General features: G+C 45.4%; 2 protein-coding genes across 2 annotated transcripts in view; one reads left to right on the forward strand and one right to left on the reverse strand.

Annotated features, from left to right (window-relative positions):
• Positions 1-1,666: 1,666 nt before the first annotated feature.
• Positions 1,667-7,188, forward strand: LOC139321233 (E3 SUMO-protein ligase ZBED1-like). Its single transcript, XM_070949891.1, has 3 exons — positions 1,667-1,708; positions 3,515-3,668; positions 4,931-7,188. Exons 2-3 carry the CDS (start codon positions 3,521-3,523, stop codon positions 6,979-6,981), a joined length of 2,199 nt encoding a protein of 732 aa, XP_070805992.1. The 5' UTR covers positions 1,667-1,708; positions 3,515-3,520; the 3' UTR covers positions 6,982-7,188.
• A 4,502-nt stretch (positions 7,189-11,690) lies between these two features.
• ZNF541 (zinc finger protein 541) overlaps positions 11,691-18,877 on the reverse strand; it is a 29,581-nt gene continuing 22,394 nt past the window's right edge. The window contains exons 11-15 of the mRNA XM_070949817.1: positions 18,106-18,181; positions 16,897-16,985; positions 14,702-14,842; positions 13,659-13,840; positions 11,691-11,850 (exon numbers count right to left, since the gene is read on the reverse strand). Coding sequence (XP_070805918.1) covers positions 11,691-11,850; positions 13,659-13,840; positions 14,702-14,842; positions 16,897-16,985; positions 18,106-18,181 — 648 coding nt within the window. The remainder of the gene's footprint in view (positions 11,851-13,658; positions 13,841-14,701; positions 14,843-16,896; positions 16,986-18,105; positions 18,182-18,877) is intronic.

The raw sequence follows: 18,877 nt of genomic DNA on the forward strand, positions 1-18,877 counted from the left end.
TCTCCCTTCAGGCTGAGGGGAAAGAAGAGACGTCGCCTGACGCTTCCACGTCGGCACGCACAGCCAATGGGCGGCGGCGGCGGCTTGTAATTCCCGCCCCCACGTGACCTAAGCCGCGCCCTCTGGGCCGCCGACGCACGCACGCCCACCGCTGGAGTCTCCCTCACGTGACCCAAGGCCGTGCTGACTCACCAGAGTCACGTGAGGCCGGCGAAGTCCACCGCCGCAAGGGAGGTAGAGATGTCCAGGAGAGGGGGAGTTGGGCTGTACCATTTTTTTTTAATTTATGGGGGGTGGTGGTGGTGGTAGGGAGTTGAAATCCAATGCTTCGCTCAAAGGTAAAACTGGAACTGCGGACTTTTCCAAGGCGCGCTTCGGTTTTTGGTCCTCCCAAAGTTGCCCATGATCCGCAGCCAGGTTGGTTATGGATGATGGGTGTTGTAGTAGACCAGTTAACTGTTTCTGCCTTCCTCTTGGTGCACCCAGCCGGGGGAAGATCTGGGTTGCTTGAAAAATCAGGGGAAAGGAAAAGCACATTTTGCAAATGTGCCAAATTTGCAAAATTGCAGCAGTCTGGCTTTTCTTGATTCGCTCCAGTTAAAGGATTGGGTGCCCATCTCAGGATCTTCTAGATCTGGGGGGGGAGGGGGGGAGAGGAAACCAGAATCCCAACGTCCGTTTTTCCGAATTATTAGTCTGGTGCTGCTTTTAGCTGCTTCACACTGAATTGGTGAAATTCAATTTTTTTTACTACCGGTTCTGTGGGTGTGGCTTGGTGGGCGTGGTGTGGCTTGGTGGGCGTGGCAGAAGGATACTGCAAAATCTCCATTCCCACCCCACTCTGGGGGCCAGCCAGAAGGTTCTCCGAACTACTCAAAATTTCTGCTCCCGGTTCTACCGAACCTGTCAGAACCTGCTGGATTTCACCCCTGCACTACACCCAAGTGGCTCTCTTAAAAGACAAGAATGGTGGTGAAATAAATCGTAGGTTTAATCTGATTAAAAAGTGCATTTCTCCATACAATGCGCGCTTGTTGCAAAACTTTGCTCCGCGAAGGCACACTGTTCAATCCCCTCGAGAATCCAAGGACATTTTCAATTATCAAGGTCCTTTCCAACTCTTGTTATACTGTCACTCAATCAGAATAAAGCTGGAAGGGACCTTGGAGGTCGTCTAGTCCAACCCCTGTTCAAGCTGGAGACCCTATAACAGTGTTTCTCAACCTGCCCTATAACATTTCAGACAAGTGACTGTCCAGTCTCTTCTTAAAAAACTCCAGTGATGGAGCACCTACAACTTCTGACAGCAAGCTGTTCCATTAATTGGTTAATTGTCCTCACGGTTAGGAAGTTTCTCCTTGGTTCTAGGTTGCTTCTCTCCTCGATTAGTTTCCATCCATTGTTTCTGGTCCTGCCCTCGGGTGCTTTGCAGAATAAGTTGACCCCCTTCCTGTTTGTGGCAACCCCTCAAATGTCACCCTAATCCTTCTTTTCTCTAGACTAGCCAAACCCAAACTCTGCAACCGTTCTTTTCGCTCTTCATATCTGTTAGCTCTTGTCCTCAGCATTCTTCCTCTGCGGGAAACCCAGAAAGCGACTTGAGGTCAGTCCGTCTTTGCCAGGGGAAGTCCAGCATCCAGGTAGCAAAAATCCCAAATGCTGAGGACACACCTGAAGGGGAAAACATGTTAACACCACTAACAACACGGTAACAAACAAAATAAATAAATAAATCTTTGCAGCCATCGCACTCCAAGCACTGAAAGGGAGCTTCTAACAACTCCGGCAGATAAGGGCATCCTTTGTGGCTTGCCAGCTAAGCAGGAGAAAGGCAAGCTTTCAAAAAAAAAAATAAAAAGGCAGAAACGGGTTTTTTTAGCCTGGTTGTCCCAGGGAAGGAACCCCTCTCAATCCGCTTTTAGCCCTGCTGCGAACTTTTTAGAGGAGCCCTACAGGAATCACTTCCCCCGAAGAAAGGTTAGCCCTGTAATCCCATTTTGCTGCACCAGGAGCTGTGAGACCGCAAAGAACTGGCGGCTGCCCTCCCGCTCACCATAACAAAGGAGTGAGTATCCCTGCTTACAGCCGTTATCTCCCGCGTTAAGGATGGCAGGAATCTGAGGTGCCAAGTAGGTTGCCTTGGCTCCTTGAAAACTTTCGCCTTGCCTTTCACACGGTCCCAAAAGTGGCATTTGACTCGTTTTGGGGATGTTTTAACGGGAAGGATGGTGGGAAGGGCAGAGCGGAATTCCAGCAGGAAATTCACCTGTCCCTAAGGAACCTTTTGGCTTTTCCTGATGGACAGATCCGGTGAGTGTGTATGTCTAGCAAGATTGGGGTGAGCCTCTAATGGGAATCAAAACCTAATTCGCCTTGCCTCCCTCCGGATTTGAGGAGGTGCGTTTTGGAGCATCTCTTCGGTTATCGGATGAAATTGATACGGAGAAACCGGTGTCATAGGAGAAATCCATACAGACAAAATAATACATTCAAATTCGCATCCTCGTTTTAAATTGCTGCCCCGAACAGGTACGCTGTTGGCGCACACAGGATATTCGTATTTTTTTTTTCCTCCTTAGGTGGTTGCAGCAGCAATACAGAATTTTTTGGAGAGGGAATAACGGGGGCTAGTGTGCAACGGATAATAGCATCGTCGCTTTTCCTACCCTGGCGCATTCCGGTTCTGCTGGATTACAACTTCCATTCATTCCAACCAGCATGGCTTTACAGGATGATGGGGGTTGGAATCTCTTTTATGTAAAAAGTAAAAAAAAAACCATGGGGAAAGCTGCGCTAGCAATATGGGGCTGCGAGCTTGCATGGAATAAATCGTGTACGATTCTGAGATCGCGAGAAACAAGCGATGGAATAAATTGTGTAATTAACTACACATATTAAACATATCTATTCGTTATAAGCCAGCAATGCTGAATAGATAGACTTTTTTAAAAAAAAGACCAAAAAATCTGGAGTACTAGGACAAAGAAATTTCTAAACAGTTTGGTTGTATTAATAATCTACATACGAAAAGGATATCTGATTTTGCTGACTTAATAAATAAAATGCTGGCTGGGGAATTCTGAGAGTTGAAGTCCAAGCATCTTCCAAGCTACCAAGGCTGAGAAACACTCCATTAAACCTGATTTCTGAATTGTCCTTTACTATAATTTCAAGGACTTCTTCAGATCCTCTCCCTTAGCTGGACGCTATGCTGTTTTAGGTGATGGGAGTTGTAGTCAACGACGTGAGAACATTAAGTAGAACAAGGATTTTTTTCGGGATGAAATGTGGGTGTAAAAACCAATATAATGTAATTGACTAACCTCTATTATTTTATATTTTAACCTTTTATACTAGCACTGGATTACATGCCAGTGGTTTGCCCCAAACTGAAATAAACAAGTGTTTCAGCATTCGGTGCCAAAAAACACTGCTCTATATGAAAACGTATAAAGATCGGATTCACATGTTGTTTCTGATTCTGTTTTGCCCTGTTTCTCCCTCTCTTGATAAGACCGCAATGGAAGATGTGAGCTCCAAAAGGGTCAGCGACTTCTTACAGAAATGCGTCAAGCTTGAGGACAACGAAGGGGAGCCTCCCCCCAAGGAGATCTTGGAAGTTCAAAGCCTCCCTCTACTTGCTCCATCCTATCCTCAGACGGTGCAAGGTATGGGAATTTCTCCAGAAATCGCTGCACTTAGAACCAGGGTGGATAAAAATCAATGATTTTTTTTAAAAAAATCAAAAAAATCAGATTTTTTTTAATTTAAATTGGGGTTTTTTTTATTTAAATCGGATTTTTTTTTATTTAAATCGGATTTTTTTTATTTTTATTGAATTTATTTTAATAAAAAACTTTTGGGGCAAAAATCTATCGTAAGATAGTTTTCTATTTAAGATACATAAATAATTTAGTTTATTCAGCATGAAATGGAGCTTAGTTATGTAGCACGAGGCTGTATATTCTGCAACACTGGGACTATCGGTGAGTCAACAGCGGGTCAAAGGAGGAGCAGAGATGACAGTTGCTCTTTAAAAATTATGATTTAAATCGAGTTGATTTAAATCAAGCCTTTTTACTAGTGATTTAAATCATGATTTAAATTGTGATTTAAATCAACTCGATTTAAATCAAATCCACCCTGCTTAGAACAGTGTTTTTCAACCTTAACCGCTTTTAAGACAGGTGGACTTCAACTCCCAGGATTCCCCGGGCAGCAACTCTGGGTGGCTCTCTTTAAGCAGGTTTATTTATGTATTTCTCTAGTTATTGATTAGGGGTTTTTCCCCCCGCCTTTACTATAAGTAAGTTAAGGTGGCAAACACACCTAATACTCTTTCCTCCTCCCACTTTTCCCACAATGATTCTATGAGATGAGTTGGGCTAAGAGACAGAGCGATTGGCCCAAAGTCACCCAGTCAGCTTTCATGTTTAAAGCAGGACTAGAACTCACCATCTCCTGATGATTGGTTCAAAGTCACCCAGCCGGCTTTTGTGCCTAAGGCAGGACTAGAACTCACAGTCTCCTGGTGATTGGCCCAAAGTCACCCAGCCAGCTTTCATGCCTAAGGTGGGACTAGAATTCCCTGTCTCCTGGTGATTGGCCCAAAGTCATTCAGCTGGCTTTTATGCCTAAGGCAGAATACTGATTTCTAGGCCAGCCCCTTAACCATTAAACCAACATCCTTTGTAAAGGACAGAGTGATTGTATCATGAAAACTGGGAATGCACCTAACATAAAAACTGTCATGAGGTCCATGTAGCCTCCCAATAACACTTTCCTGAAAGCGTTCCCCGTCTTTTGACGATGGTGCCCCCGTCCCAGCTCTCCCTTCCCAGTCCTTTGATATGTGGCCCATTTTCAACTATGCTGCGATTAACCACAAAGCCCAAGGGTTACTATGTCCTCTCCTGTTCCATTTTGACAGAGGAGATTTCAATGGTTTTCAATACTTGTGCAGTGCCAGCCAATCTGGGCCCCTGTGCCAGGAGGCGGCGTGAGAAAGGCAATGGCCACGACGGGACCAGCACGTCTCTCTACGTTGACCGCCGGAAGTCCAAAGTGTGGAACTATTACACCAAGCTGGGAGACGCTTACGTAGAATGCAACGTCTGCAAGAAGCAGCTGTCCTTCCACAACAGCACCACCACCATGAGGGAACACCTGGTGCGCAAACACAGCATCCGTGACACTCTTCTCTCGCAACTGAAGGATGACCAGGTGCCGGACCCCGACTACGTGGCTCAGGAGAACGCCATAAAAAGAGCTCGCCAACTGACCCCCGAGAACAACAATCCCTACCACACGGTGACCTGCACGGAACCCAGGACGGATGTGATTCTGGAACTGGTGCTAGAGATGATCTTTCGGGACTTGCATCCGCTCTCCGTAGTGAAAGACAAAGGTTTTGGCCTTCTCATTGGCTACTTAGAACCTAGCTTCGTTCTCCCGTCTCCTGTGCAGCTCTCTAGCATGCTGTGGCATCGATACAACGTTGTCAAGCAACACCTAGAACACTACTTGCAGACCGCTCAGTCGATTGTCATCTGTGCCGAGTTCTGGCTGTCTCACCCCAACCAGAGGTACCTAACAGTTGTGACGAATTTTATCGACGGAGAGTGGCGGCGGGCAAGGTGCATCCTAGAAACCCAGCAGGTGCACGAGAACAAAGAGGAGAGCAGCCTGGGAGATAGGCTGTACCCGGTCCTCACGGACTTTGGCTTGTCCAACAAATCAGTCTTCTGCATGATGCACGACAGCCTGCAGAATCTGGAGGCCAATTCGTCCCACCTGAAATGCGTCTACGGCTGGACCAGCCTGTGCTGCGCAGCTCACCTGCTGCACCTTTGTGTTGAGGCCGGCCTCAAGGTGGAACAGGTGCAGGAAGCATTGACCGCGGCTCGAAGCGTCGTCCGTTACTTCCAGCAAGATGCCAAGGCTACTTGCTCCCTCAACAGCAAACTGGAAGCCATCAACAAGACCAAGCTGAAGTTGGTGACGGACACCGGGGCTCGGTGGATAACCACCATCGAGATGTGCGAGTGCCTGCTAGACCTCAAGTGGGCCATCATGTCCGTTTTGGAGGAACATCCCAAGGGACCTTCGGTGGTCCAGAATTTGGCCGATCACCAGTGGAAGCTCTTGCAGGACCTGGTGCCCGTGATGAGGACGCTGAAGATCGCCACGTCGTTCTTGCGAGAAGAGCAGAACTTCTCCATCTCCTCCCTGATGCCTTGCATCCATGGTATCGTCACCGCCATCGGTCAGCAGTCCGAAGAAGCCAGCGGCATCATCAGAACGGTGGTCAACAACATCAGAGGGGAGCTAACCCAACGTTGGGGTATTTTGGAGGAAAAGAAGTTGCTGGAGAGCCCGGCGGTGATCGCGTCGTTTCTAGACCCTCGATTTAAGGAAATGAGGTTCCTCAACCCAAGTCTACGGAGGGAGTTGCACAAGAAGGTCAAGGCCATGTTGTCCCAGTTCTTCAATCCTCAGACCCCGCCGACCAACCCGTTCTGGGTACCCAATTCTGATTACAAAGCAGAGGTTAGCGAAACAGCCAGCCAGCTGGCTGCTCATAAAGACAGAGGTTCAAGTGGACAATCTCAAAGTATGTATGACATCCTTCTGGGAAAAGACCCTACGGAAAGCATGCCCGAGATCCATCAACAGCTGGAGAACTACATCGTGGAACCTCTCTGCAAGCGTAGCACTAACCCCTTGGATTGGTGGAAGAGCAACGAACACCGGTTCCCCTCGGTGGCCCGATTAGCCCGGCAATATTTGGCTATACCGGCGACAGTTGTACCGCCAGATCAGGCCTTTGCCGCTAGCGAAAGTGCGCTGGAGCACCGGAGAGGCGTGCTGGCCCCCGAAAACCTGGACCAAATTCTTTTCTTGCACCAAAATTTTGACTTTTTAGAATCGATGCGAAACGGGAACGAGAACCCGAGTAAGTCTGTGCACAGCCAGTACTGAAAAAAATAAAGAAGAACAGGCGTGGGAAGAGCATAGAAATCAGCGTATCCTGATGCAGCCAAGGGAGGAAGAGGATGGTCAATTTTAAAAAAAGGATTAAAACATGATTTTCAGGTCACTTTAGTCAAACTGGAGTGGGGTATGAGCTCATCCTTCAATGTAAAAACCAGTTTGCCTACTGCCTAAGCTTTCCCGAGAGTGCAGATTGTCCCGTAAGATTAGCTTTTGTTTTTTTAAAAAAAAAATATGAGACATAGATAGTCCTCGACTTACAACAGTTCATTTAGTGACTGTTCAAAGTTACAATGGCACTGAAAAAAGTGACGACAGTTTTTCACACTTACGACTGTTGCAGCATTCCCATGGTTCACTCGAACAAAGTTCAGATGCTTGGCAAGTGGTTCATATTTACGACCGTTGCAATGTCCTGAGGTCACATTGATCCGCTTTTGCGACCGTCTCGACAAAATCAGTGGGGAATCCAGATTCACTTACCAACCGTGTTGCTCACTTAACGAACACAATTCACTTAACAACAACGGCAAGAAAAGTTGGTAAAACGGGACAAAGTCACTTAACCAATGTTTCACTTAGCGACATAAATGTTGGGCTCCGTTGTGGTCGTAACTCGAGGACTGCCTGTACTTAAAAACAGATTGTAGAGCAAGGACCTTCCTGTTGCTGTTCTAAAAAATTTCAGGCGTATTCTTGGAAGGCCGATGGTCTGGGGAATCATAAATCGGAGAACTAGATATATGCCTCCACTATTTTGGAAAGAGAGGTAATAAGGACAAGTTGAATTGATTTCACATGACTACATTATAGGGCAAGATACTTTTAATAAGGCAACAAAACACTGCAATAAAAACAGTGTCATGATTCCAAGTAATAACTCCATAGAAAACAAAAGTCCGAGGCAGGCATGTTCCTCAAAGAACAATTTTATTGGAGATATCATATTGGCACAAATTGGTTAAAACCGACACTGTAATTGCCCGCAGTTTTCACCCGATTAAAAGGTGAAAGTTTCCCCCTTTCCCCAAACAATCCGTCACATTGTCCAATCAAGGTGCTGGCTGGTTGCCTGGATACTGGCTCCTCCTCTCTCCACCCACCTGTTGGAATGTCCTTGGTTCCCACAGGAAACTTATTTTGTTTTGGCTACAAACCTCCCCATCTATGTTTCCCCCCCCCAACCCATCTTCGCATTGTGGCAAACCCCGAAGCCTCCAAAATGGCCCCAGCCAGAGTTGACAGCCTGAATTTTGATCACATGACCCGTGGGGATGCTGCGACGGTCATGAAGTGTGACGACTGTAGAGAATCGTTCTATAATTTATTGCAACCGGGCTAGTTTTGATGGCCTTCCAGATGTAACTAGAAGGCAACGCTGGGGAAGACGGAGGATGACAATAGACTCGGCAGGATGTAAACAGCTCAAACCCCAGCCCTAACTGAATTAAGAAGCAAGAGTAGCTTTATACGAGCGCAGGAGGAAAGCAAACCCATAGGTGAAGATCTACAACCACCAATTACGGTTAGTGCCTGAAAATAACCACAATCTATAAAATGCTGGAATATATGCCTGCTTTTCAAAGTGTTTAAATACGACTTGCCCTGGAGGAACCTGGGTTTCGTTTCCATCAATAGGACACGTGTCGGCTACACTGCGAGTCGTAATAATGGCCTCTCGCTTTGAAAAGGTTCATAGAGATAAAACTCATGCTGCTTATTTATTCTATTTTAATCCTATTTAGCAAGTAACCAGATGCAAAGCTTAGGAAAGCCCATTTGGCAAGTAGCTGCCACTGTGTTCGCCTCCGGTCATACCTCAGCTCATTTTCACAGCTCTGCCGTTATCAATTAGTCCCACGTCGCACACGCTATCGTAAAAGTGTGGAAAGAAATACTGCTTGGTCGTCTACCGTGAGTGTAGATTATTAATTCTAGTTTCAGGATCTCCAGGGTGCCCTGGGGTCGTCCACGGCGATCGCAAATGTGGATGCAAAAAGCTGGCCACGATGTAAGAAAGTGTACGACGGCAGTGAGCAAACGTGTTTTAAATGAGTTTTATGGCTCTGAAAATACACAACTGCAGCCATTTTTATTTTTTTTTGTATGTCCTGCTCTCAGGAGTGTAACTCAAGCTACGACAAGACCCCTATGGAAAGAGAGGTAGACAGCAATAACTTATTGGAGTCTGAATGAAGAGTCAAGTTCTGAGTGGTCTTAAGTGTCCAATTTACTCGTCCGTTGATTGAAGATGGATTTGTAATCCTTGTTTCCTCCGTCAATGGATGAAGTGGGAATAAATGTCCGTAGGAGGAAATTGTACAGTGGAAACCTCGGTACTCAACTGCTTTGAAACGCATCGAATTTGGTACTTGACACATTTTGATGTGAAAATTTTGATCCCGGAACTCATCGTTTGTTTGGTAGTCAATCCACAAGCTAGAACTTGTCGGTGTCGGCTGCCTTGTGGACTCACTACATTATTCCTTGTGGGAAAAAATGGTTTAGTAGCTATTGTTTTTGGTACTCATCGTGCCTCCCAGAAACAATTAATGATGAGTGCCGAGGTACCACTGTATCTGACCGGGAGGGGTAAACCAAGTTTCCTTAACCAGGATTAACAAATTCATTTAGGCTTCCATAGTTTCTTTCCTCTTTCCTATATGGGCTTGTCACTTATGCAAAATCGTTGTGCAATAAACCGAAACAAGGTTAACAAGATAAGCACGGAGGCTATTCAGTGAGGTGAATAGATTCGGTGGATAAAATAAAGAAAATAATTCAGTTCATCTGTCTAGTGTTGTTACTGGGCACTGCTGAGGTTGATGTAGAATTATATTGAATACGTACACGAAGAAGCCTAGCAAAATACAGGTAGTCCTCGACTTACAACAGTTCATTTAGGGACCGTATGAAGTTAACAACGGCACTGAAAAAAGTGACTTATGACCGTTTTTCACAGTTACAAAGCTTTGAAGCATCCCCGTGATTGTGCGATCAAAATTCAGATTGCTTGGCAGCTGGTTCATACTTACGTCCGTTGCCGTCATGTGATCCCCTTTTGCGACCTTCTGGCAAGCCAAGTCAATGGGGGAAGCCAGATTCACTTAACAACCAGGTCACTCACTTATCAATGGGGAAAGACTTACCGTATTTTTCGGACTATAAGACACACCGGTGTATTAAGATGCACCAAGATTTCGAAGAGGTAAGTAAGAAAAAAAAGTTTTTTTGCCCTCCCCAGGCCCCAGGAGCACTCTGCAGGCCTCCCAAACCCTCTGTGCACTATTTGTGCAAAAAACCAGCCGACGGATTCTGATCGACACACAACAACCAAGCCCCCATTCTCTCTGGATTTCCGCATTGTCATTTGGATCGGAGCTAGCTAACCAAAGAATAAATCCAGAAAGCTGCTGCAGTTTTGGTTGCAAAAACCCAATTTAATAACCAACACTGAGTGCATACAAAATAACAAGAACACAGGTCACTTCGGCGCTATATAGAGTGAATCAAAAAAGCAGTTGTACAATATCAGTCACAGAAAAGATTCGAAATACAATGTCAATTTCTCACTGATCGGTTCTACTTTATCCTCCTTCAAAATAAAAATAGTAATATTAACAGAACTCTACAAGACACAGCTGGGGAGGGATGGAGGGGGGAGAGAGAGAGAGAGAGAAAGATAGAATTAGAGTATCATAACATTTGAACTGAACAAGATATGCAACAAAATATGATAGGCAGAGGATGCGATTTGTACGTTAAATCAACTGTTAAATTACCTGTTAAGGTTATACCTTCAAATCTGGAAGTTAATCCTCAGGATCAGCCTGTTTTGTACTGAACCACCATAAAACCCTTCTAAATGGGAGGATTAAGTTCCAGAAACCATCCTTAAAACAGCCTGATCAGGAGATCTCGCACACGCTTAATAAAACATACTTTCCAAGTCTTTGTATCTAAAATTTAATGCAGTCTTAATTCGTTAAGTCACGTAGGATGGAATATGAATTGTCCGGTGCGATATAATATTGAGGGGTTTTTTTTTAGAAAGTTTAATCTGTACTGGCACAGAAACTCCCCCAAAATACTTGAATACAAATGGTTAAAGCTGACATCGTTAAGTTGATCGGTAAGAGGCTGTTATTATCTTTTGTTTCTATTGCAACAAATTGGAACAGAGATGATAGTCCTCCTGTATTAAAATGTATGCAACGAACTTGCTGGCATCAACAGTACTTCGACCATCTTAACTTTTGCCTTATTTCTTGTAAATTTTACGAGTCTCCACTGTGCATGTTGGTCACAGTGAATTCCCTGCCTTCCCCTTTTGTCAGCTTTTCCTAGAGTTTTAACGCCGAAGCTGAGGACATGATCGTGTCAAATCGTAGGGTGAATTTAGCTACTTGTAATGAAGGGTTCAAGGAGGATTGGGGTTCTTTTTTTAAGGGCACCACCGCGCCCATCCTGGATGTCAACTCCTGGCCTGTAGTGAGGGACGAATGATCTTGGCAGATGTTAAGCTGGCCTCTCCCCCTTGCTAACTCAAACCCAGGCATGTCAAAACTAGGAATCGTTTTATCTACTTACTGTGGGAGCGTTGAAACATAATTTTTACAAGAAACCTGATACCCACCACCCACCCCCAATCCGGTAGTTTTAACAGCATTCTTACCCCGAAACGGCTCCTTCCCAGTTTACCACTGGAGGAAATCCATGTCCAAGTTTTTTTCTTCCTTCTTTGGTTCGTTTTTCAAGTGCTTTATGGGCCACTTAATTTTTATCATTGGTTCCATTTGTTCTTGTAGGCGATGGCGCTTCATGTGGGCATTCCGACTTTTTATCTTGTCGAACACTCTAGAGGTAGACCAGAGAGAAGCACTCTTCAGTTGCACAGTTCTCTCCCTCCCTCCCTCTCTTTCTCCCTTCTTCTCTCCCTTCCTCCTTCCCTCTCTCCCTTTCTCTCTCCTTCCTTCTCTCTCCCTCCCTTTCCCTCCCTCCTTCTCTCTCCCTCCCTCCCTCTCTTCCCCCCTTCCCTCTTTCCCTCCCTGCCTCTCCCTTCCTTTCTCGCCTTCTCTCTCCTTCCCCTCTCTCACACACAAACACACAGAAGCCATTATCAGCTAGTGCAGCCTTAAATACTCTAAAGAGCCACTTGGACCCATTTCCCACAGAAAAGAAAACACCGGGAGCCACAAAACCTGGGTGGGCATGGCCAACTCGATGTCACTCACTTCCACCAGTCACATGACACCCCCCCTAGCCACGCCTACCCAGCTGGTCATTAGGCCAGAAAACCGGTTGTTAAAAATCACCAGGAACCACAAAATCCTTTTGACATCTCTCTCCCCCTCCCTCTCTTCTCTCTCTCTCTCTCCCCCTCTCTGTCTCTGCCCTGGCTGATTCCCCATCCCCTGCCGTCACCCTTGCCTTCTCAGGCCAGGCGAGGAGTGACTGGGAGGGGAGGGCGAGGGGCGGGGCCAGCCAGTGGTGGGATCACCCGACAAGGAGCCACAAAGAGGGCCCAAAGAGCCGCATGCAGCTCCGGAGCCGCAGGTTGCTGACACCTGACTTAGTGTAAGCAAACACTAGTAAATGGTGCCAGATACATGGCATTATGTAACACCATTTCTGTGTGAGCTGCATTGGTTACCGGTGTGTTTCGGGTTGCAATTCAAGGCGCTGGTGGTTACTTTTAAAGCATGGCTTGGGACGGTGGTGCCTGAGGGGGTCACCTTTGCCCAAGACCCTCTGCTCGTCCAACTAGATCGAGAGGAACAGGCATGCCGCAGATCCCGTCAGCCACAGAACATCGAGGACGAGAAGAAGGGCCTTTTCTGCAGTGGCCCCTGCCCTATGGAACATCCTCCCTTCGGAAATTAAGAGCGGCTCCCGCCCTGTTAAGCCTTTTTTAAGGCCCTAAAAACCTGGCGGTGTTCTCGAGTCTGGGCTGCTGAACCTGCTAATTGTTAACTGGCCAAGTGTCTCGGCTGCTCTGTATATTTATTTTGGATATCTTTATTGTTTTAAAATGTTTTTAGCATTTCAAATGAAATGGGTTTTTTTAAATTATAAGCCGCCTGAAGTCATTGACAAAGGCAGGAGGCTATAGAATGAATGAATGAATGAATGAATGAATGAATGAATGAATGAATGAATGAATGATCAATCATCCTCTTTTAGAGTCCCCATAATCCCATGTAGTCTGGGCAACTGAATGGAGCTGAGTGAGTGTTTACTGGCCAGATGCCCTTCCTGTCACCAATGCGGAGTGTTATTCAGCAGATATATTCTCATCGTGCCCAGAGAGAGAGAGAAATATCTGCCTCTATCTAGGATCGAACTCACAGCCTCCTGATAACCCACCGCACCACTCGAATGAATGAATGAATGAATGAATGAATGAATGAATGAATGAATGAATGAAAATAAAAGTAAATATAAAATAAAATAAAATATAAAATGAAACAGGCTCTCTTTTGCTCCAGCTTTTTCTGATGCTCATGGACCAATGGCCATCAGATGAAGGCAAAACTTACTGGGATGCCACAGCAAATGACCCCCAACATGTAAAACATGGAAGTGGGGAACTCTTTTGGAGATTAAGCATCACAGCCAAACACAATCACAAAACATCAAGAGCATGAATAAACTTCCGTTACTACCTGGCACACTCTTTACACGGGAAGACCCCCTGGCTGCCTGTGTTTCTGGGGGTATCCAGAACGTCCTTCTGGCTGCTGGCTGGACTGAAAGCACTATGCGCTGCCTTTTTGTAATTCCTTGATTTCGGCTTATTCTCCTGTTCAGGCAGGTGGCAATGCCTTTTCTTGGGGCTGCATACAATCTGCAAGTCATGGAACATCCACGTGTTGATTTAATGACAATTCACTCGTTTTCCAATTATGAAAGCTACTTGAGCAACATTCAGAGAGAACCAATTAAAAGCAACATCGCCCCAAACTCTTAAGTCAGTCGATCAATGCAATAAACTCTAAAAAGCCATGTGAAAAACAGAAATGAAGACCGCATCGGCCACGAGTAGGTACAGTACTCTTTAATTTATGGACCTTAGTTGAGCCTGAAAAAAGAAGTGGTGTTATTAGCTAGCTTTAGAAAATACACTTTTCCCAAAAGGTTTCCACAATTTTGGCCACTCCTGTATATTCACCTTCCATTTTCTTTATGTTTGGAATATGGCTCTAGGACGGGGCTTGGATTCCTGAAAGCCTCCCATTTTTATGTTAAGGATAAAAAAATAAATTTGCCAGCAATTTTGGAAAACTGCCAGGGTGCAGTCTTCAAATGGGAACAGTACAGTTGCTTCTGATTTACGAGGCAGTCCGTTCTTAACAGTTTGTGAGGAGCCCACAAAGCCATAAAGGAGCTGAGACAACTTCAACCTGAAAGTCAACAAGCTGCAAAGGTGTGGAAAGAACCACTTTCTAGATTGCAAAATACAAATACGGGAAAATACCACGAATTTTTACAGAACAAGTATTTATTCCGACAGCTTTCTGACGAAAGGGAAAGAGAATCAGTTTAGGGATATCTCCTCCTGCACGACTCTGAAAATTGGCTGCGTGAATTCTGCATTTTCTAAAGTAAATGGCGGATACGGTATAAGGGGGGAAAAATGTGGCTTTTTAAAAATCCATCTCCTAAATCTCAGCTGTCGTTCCCAACAAACTTTTCAATCTTGTTCTACCTTTTCTTCATCCAATTCCGTCTCATCCTGCTCAGTCCTGGGTCTCTTTTCTCCCACCTGCGCTCGGTTGCAGTCAAATTTTAATATTTTTTTCCAGCTGTAGTAGTATTCGACACACTGAGAAACGGTCTTAGTTTGTATCTATTCAAGGAGGAGGAAAGAAAAAAAAATCATTTCAATACAGACAAAACAGAAGGAATCCCTTTAAACGGTTAGATGAACAAGTTGTAGATGCTGCCTTTCTCAGCACACCTTCTGCCTTCAAAAAGATTTGAGATCAGAATTAAGATTCAGGTACAACCAGTCCTCAATTTACGACCACAATGGAGCCCAAAATTTCCACTGCTAAGCAAGACCGTTGCTAAGTGAATTTTGCTCCATTTTACGACCCTTCTTTTCACACTTGTTAAGTGAATCACTGCAGTTGTTCATGTCAGCCCCGGAGGCCACCTTTTCTTTTGGCTCTTTAGGGCTGCCACACTGAGTGCTGTGGGAAAGTGGGAGGGGGGATTGCATGGAGCTGGTAAGAGTTATTTAGCCATAACAACATTCTTTTCTCGGAGAGTCAAGGACGTTCAGTCTGCACCTGGAGCGGCGTGACTGGGAGGCCTCTCCAGTTGAGGCAGTGGTTTGATTGGATCATGTGATGGACATGTGGGTGTTGGGTAGGGACTCGCACTTTCTTTTGGGTGGTGTTGTGGCCCATCAGCGGCCTGTGCGGATTGTAGCTGATTCCGACAATGAGGAGGCTGGTGTGGTGCTGCGCCAGCAGCCTGTGCAGGTGGCACTCGAGTTGGACAGTGAGGAGGCTGGAGAAGATGTGGTGTCAGAGGCGGGGATTCAGCCAGGGCCTTCAGAACCTCCGGAAGCTCCCATAAGTGAAGAGGATGAAGAGGAGGAGCCTCTTCTCGATGCACGGGCGCGCAGAGCTGCCAAAAGGCAGGAGTGGCTCCTCAGGAGGAGGTCTCCTCGAGAGTAAAGCTTGGGGCTAATTGGCCACTCCCTTAGCCTATTTAAGGAGGAACGCTGACTGAAGCAATTTGTAGGGAACAACTTTAGTTCACTCTCCTTCACGTCTGCAAAATTGCTTCTGGGCTTTCTGCCAACTCTAGTAAGACTGTGATTACCTTATCTGAGAATTCTAGTGGGCTGTTAAGACAGTTCATTAACAGCCTTTGGTTGATAAAGACTAAGTTATTTGAGTAAAATAAGCTTTGTATAGAGTTTGTGTGTGCTGCATTCTTTGGGATCCATAGCTGGGGCAGAACAGGGTGGGGAAAACTCGGGAGCTTTCAGATTCGGGTTTTCCCAGATATGCCAATATAACATCTCTAGTAAAATGGATCTTTTGAGGAATTGCCTGCCTCGGAGTCTTACTTGGCTGCTTGGGACCCTGATAGTTCACTTAGCAACACCATCATTCATCCGGCTTCCTCATTGTCTTTGCTTGTCGCAAAAAGGGGATTACGTGACCCCAGGACTCTGCAACTGTTGTAAATCTGAACCAGTTGCCAAGATTCTGAATTTTGATCACGTGATCCTGGGGATGCTACAATGGTCGTAAGTGTGAAAAAACGGCCGTCCCTTTTTTCCCCCACTGCCGTTGTAACTTTGAATGGTCACTAAACAAACTGTTGTTAAGTCGAGGGCTGCTTGTGATAAAAGTGACCTCAACGGCTCTAATGTAAAATGAGCCACTGAGCTCTCCGTCCTGAGAACAACTAATGGATTCAGGGGTGAAATCCAGCAGGTCCTAACAGGTTCTGGAGAACCGGTAGCGGAAATTTTGAGTAGTTGGGAGAACCGGCAAATACCACCTCTGGCTGGCCCGAGTGGGGTGGGAAAGGAGATTTTGCAATACCCTTCCCCCAGGAGTGGGGTGGGAAAGGAGATTTTGCAATACCCTTCCCCCAGGAGTGGGGTGGGAAAGGAGATTTTGCAATACCCTTCCCCCAGGAGTGGGGTGGGAATGGGGATTTTGCAATATCCTTCCCCTGGAGTGGGGTGGGAATGGAGATTTTGCAGTATCCTTCCCCTGCCACGCCCACCAAGCTACGCCCACAGAACCAGTAGTAAAAAAATTTGGATTTCACCACTGAATGGATTGTAAAGAGAAGAGAAAAGCTGGGATATTCAAAACAAAGGGTATATTTTGGGAAGAGGAAATGAAAGCGCTCCTTTGTGGAAAGGCTCACCTTCTTCTGTATGAGGTAGAAGTCCTTTTTGTGCAGGGCAAAGGATTTCTTGAACAACTGCTTCTCAGCAGGCGTCCACAGGTGTGAACCTGGAATTCCAACCAGAAACAAATTAACAATATAAGCAATCTGGTTTAACAAAATTAACCTCTTTATTACCTCCCTTTGGCTTATTTTTGTCTCCTGGGAAAAACCTTCTAACGCCGTGAGTTTGTCGATACCTCTGAAAAAACTGAAATTTTTGCTTTATTAATTACCGTATTTTTCAGAGTATAAGACGCTCCGGACTAAAGGCGCACCTACCTTTTTTGGGGGAGGAAAACAAGAAAAAAAAAATCTGCCTCTGCCTCCCAGCAATTTGCCTCCTTGCAGCAAACAGCGGAGGCTGAAAATGGGGTGCATGGAGGCGGAAATAGGCAATGGCAACCCCTGCAGCCTGAAACAGCTGATGATCGGGAGGCCGACAATCAGCTGCTTGTGCTAATCAGGCTGTGCTGAAGCTGAAGCGGGCTGTTTGCTGCAAGGAGGCAAATTGCTGGGAGGCAAAGGCCAAAGGGTGGGGGCCGGCAGGTGGGCAGGGCTACATTCGGTGAATAAGACACACCCAAATTTTCACCCTCTTTTGTGGGGGGGGGGGTGCGTGTTATACTTTGAAAAATACGGTAACATTTAACAGCCACAAAGGTGAACGAACCAATTCACATTTCCCAATAAAGGAAATGCAACAGTAGAAGTATTTCCTATCTCAGTAGTGGACGAAATGTCCAATTTTCCCTGAAATTTACATTAACGGACATCCCTTTTTTTTATTATTTCCTAACTCCTAATTTTTAAATCTTGCAGCTTCTTTTCTTCCAAGGAGTTACTTCACCTTGCCAAATATCACTGGTTTTACAACGAATGCCAAAATTGTAATTTTCCATTTTTCTTTTCCCATTTTAAAGAACTTGATTCTCCCCCCCTCCCCCCCGGTAAAATCAAGAATGATGGGAAAAGGGCAAGGAGCTTAAAAGATTTCAAAAGGGTACAACCCTCTCTACCCAAAAAAGTTAATATCCTAGAAGAAAACAGAGATGGGCTCACTGCACACAACCCCACTGCTCACTGCACACAACCCCACAACCCCACTGCACACAACCCCACTGCTAAATTTAAATATCTTAACCCTGTGGCTATGTATCCTGACCAACCGAGGTCGTCATCTTTTACCTGAGTAATGGTAGTTAGCAAGAGAATGTCCAGGAGGCTTCTGTGGCCCTTGGAGTAACATCATCTCCAGTGCTTCCTAGAATTGTTTGTAGAGAAGACAATCATTAACTCTTGTCAAGTAGAAAGAGCCGGGGAAATCTTAAGATGATATGGGTGTATGCACTATGCTAAGTTTTAATATGATTCAGATGCTTCTGTGTTATTTACATGTGCCATCAACTACCGTGTTTCCCCGAAAATAAGACCGGGTCTTATATTAATTTTTGCTCCAAAAGACGCATTAGGGCTTATTTTTTGGTTAGGTCTTATTTTGGAGGAAATACAGTACAAAATGCATCCATCTGGCTGACAATCTTAACTAGGGCTTATTTTGGGGCAGCCCAAAATATTATTATGAGCATCCTGAAAATATGCTAGGACTTATTTTCCAGTTGGCTCTTATTTTCGGGAAAACAGGGTACTACTACGTTTAATATACCCTGTTTCCCCAAAAATAAGACCCTATCGGAAAGTAAGTCCTAGCATGATTTTTCAGGATGCTCATAATATAAGCCCAAATATGGCTTATATGGTGCAGTATTCGGAGTACAGCTGGCTAAAATGGCCTGTTTAACAAGCCAGGTTTCCTGCAATGCTTGTCCCCAGCCAACGACTCCTAATTGCTGTAGGAGAGAAGCAGTCTTACCATTAGCTGACTTCCTGTAATGGTTAATTTGAAAGAGGAAATAGGTTTTTTTGCATGGGTCAACAAAACTCACGCTTAACCAGGTTG

The sequence above is a fragment of the Pituophis catenifer genome, unplaced genomic scaffold, assembly GCF_029215685.1.
Source record: "Pituophis catenifer annectens isolate HBS135680 unplaced genomic scaffold, rPitCat1.0.hap2 SCAF_9, whole genome shotgun sequence".
NCBI lineage: Eukaryota > Metazoa > Chordata > Lepidosauria > Squamata > Colubridae > Pituophis > Pituophis catenifer.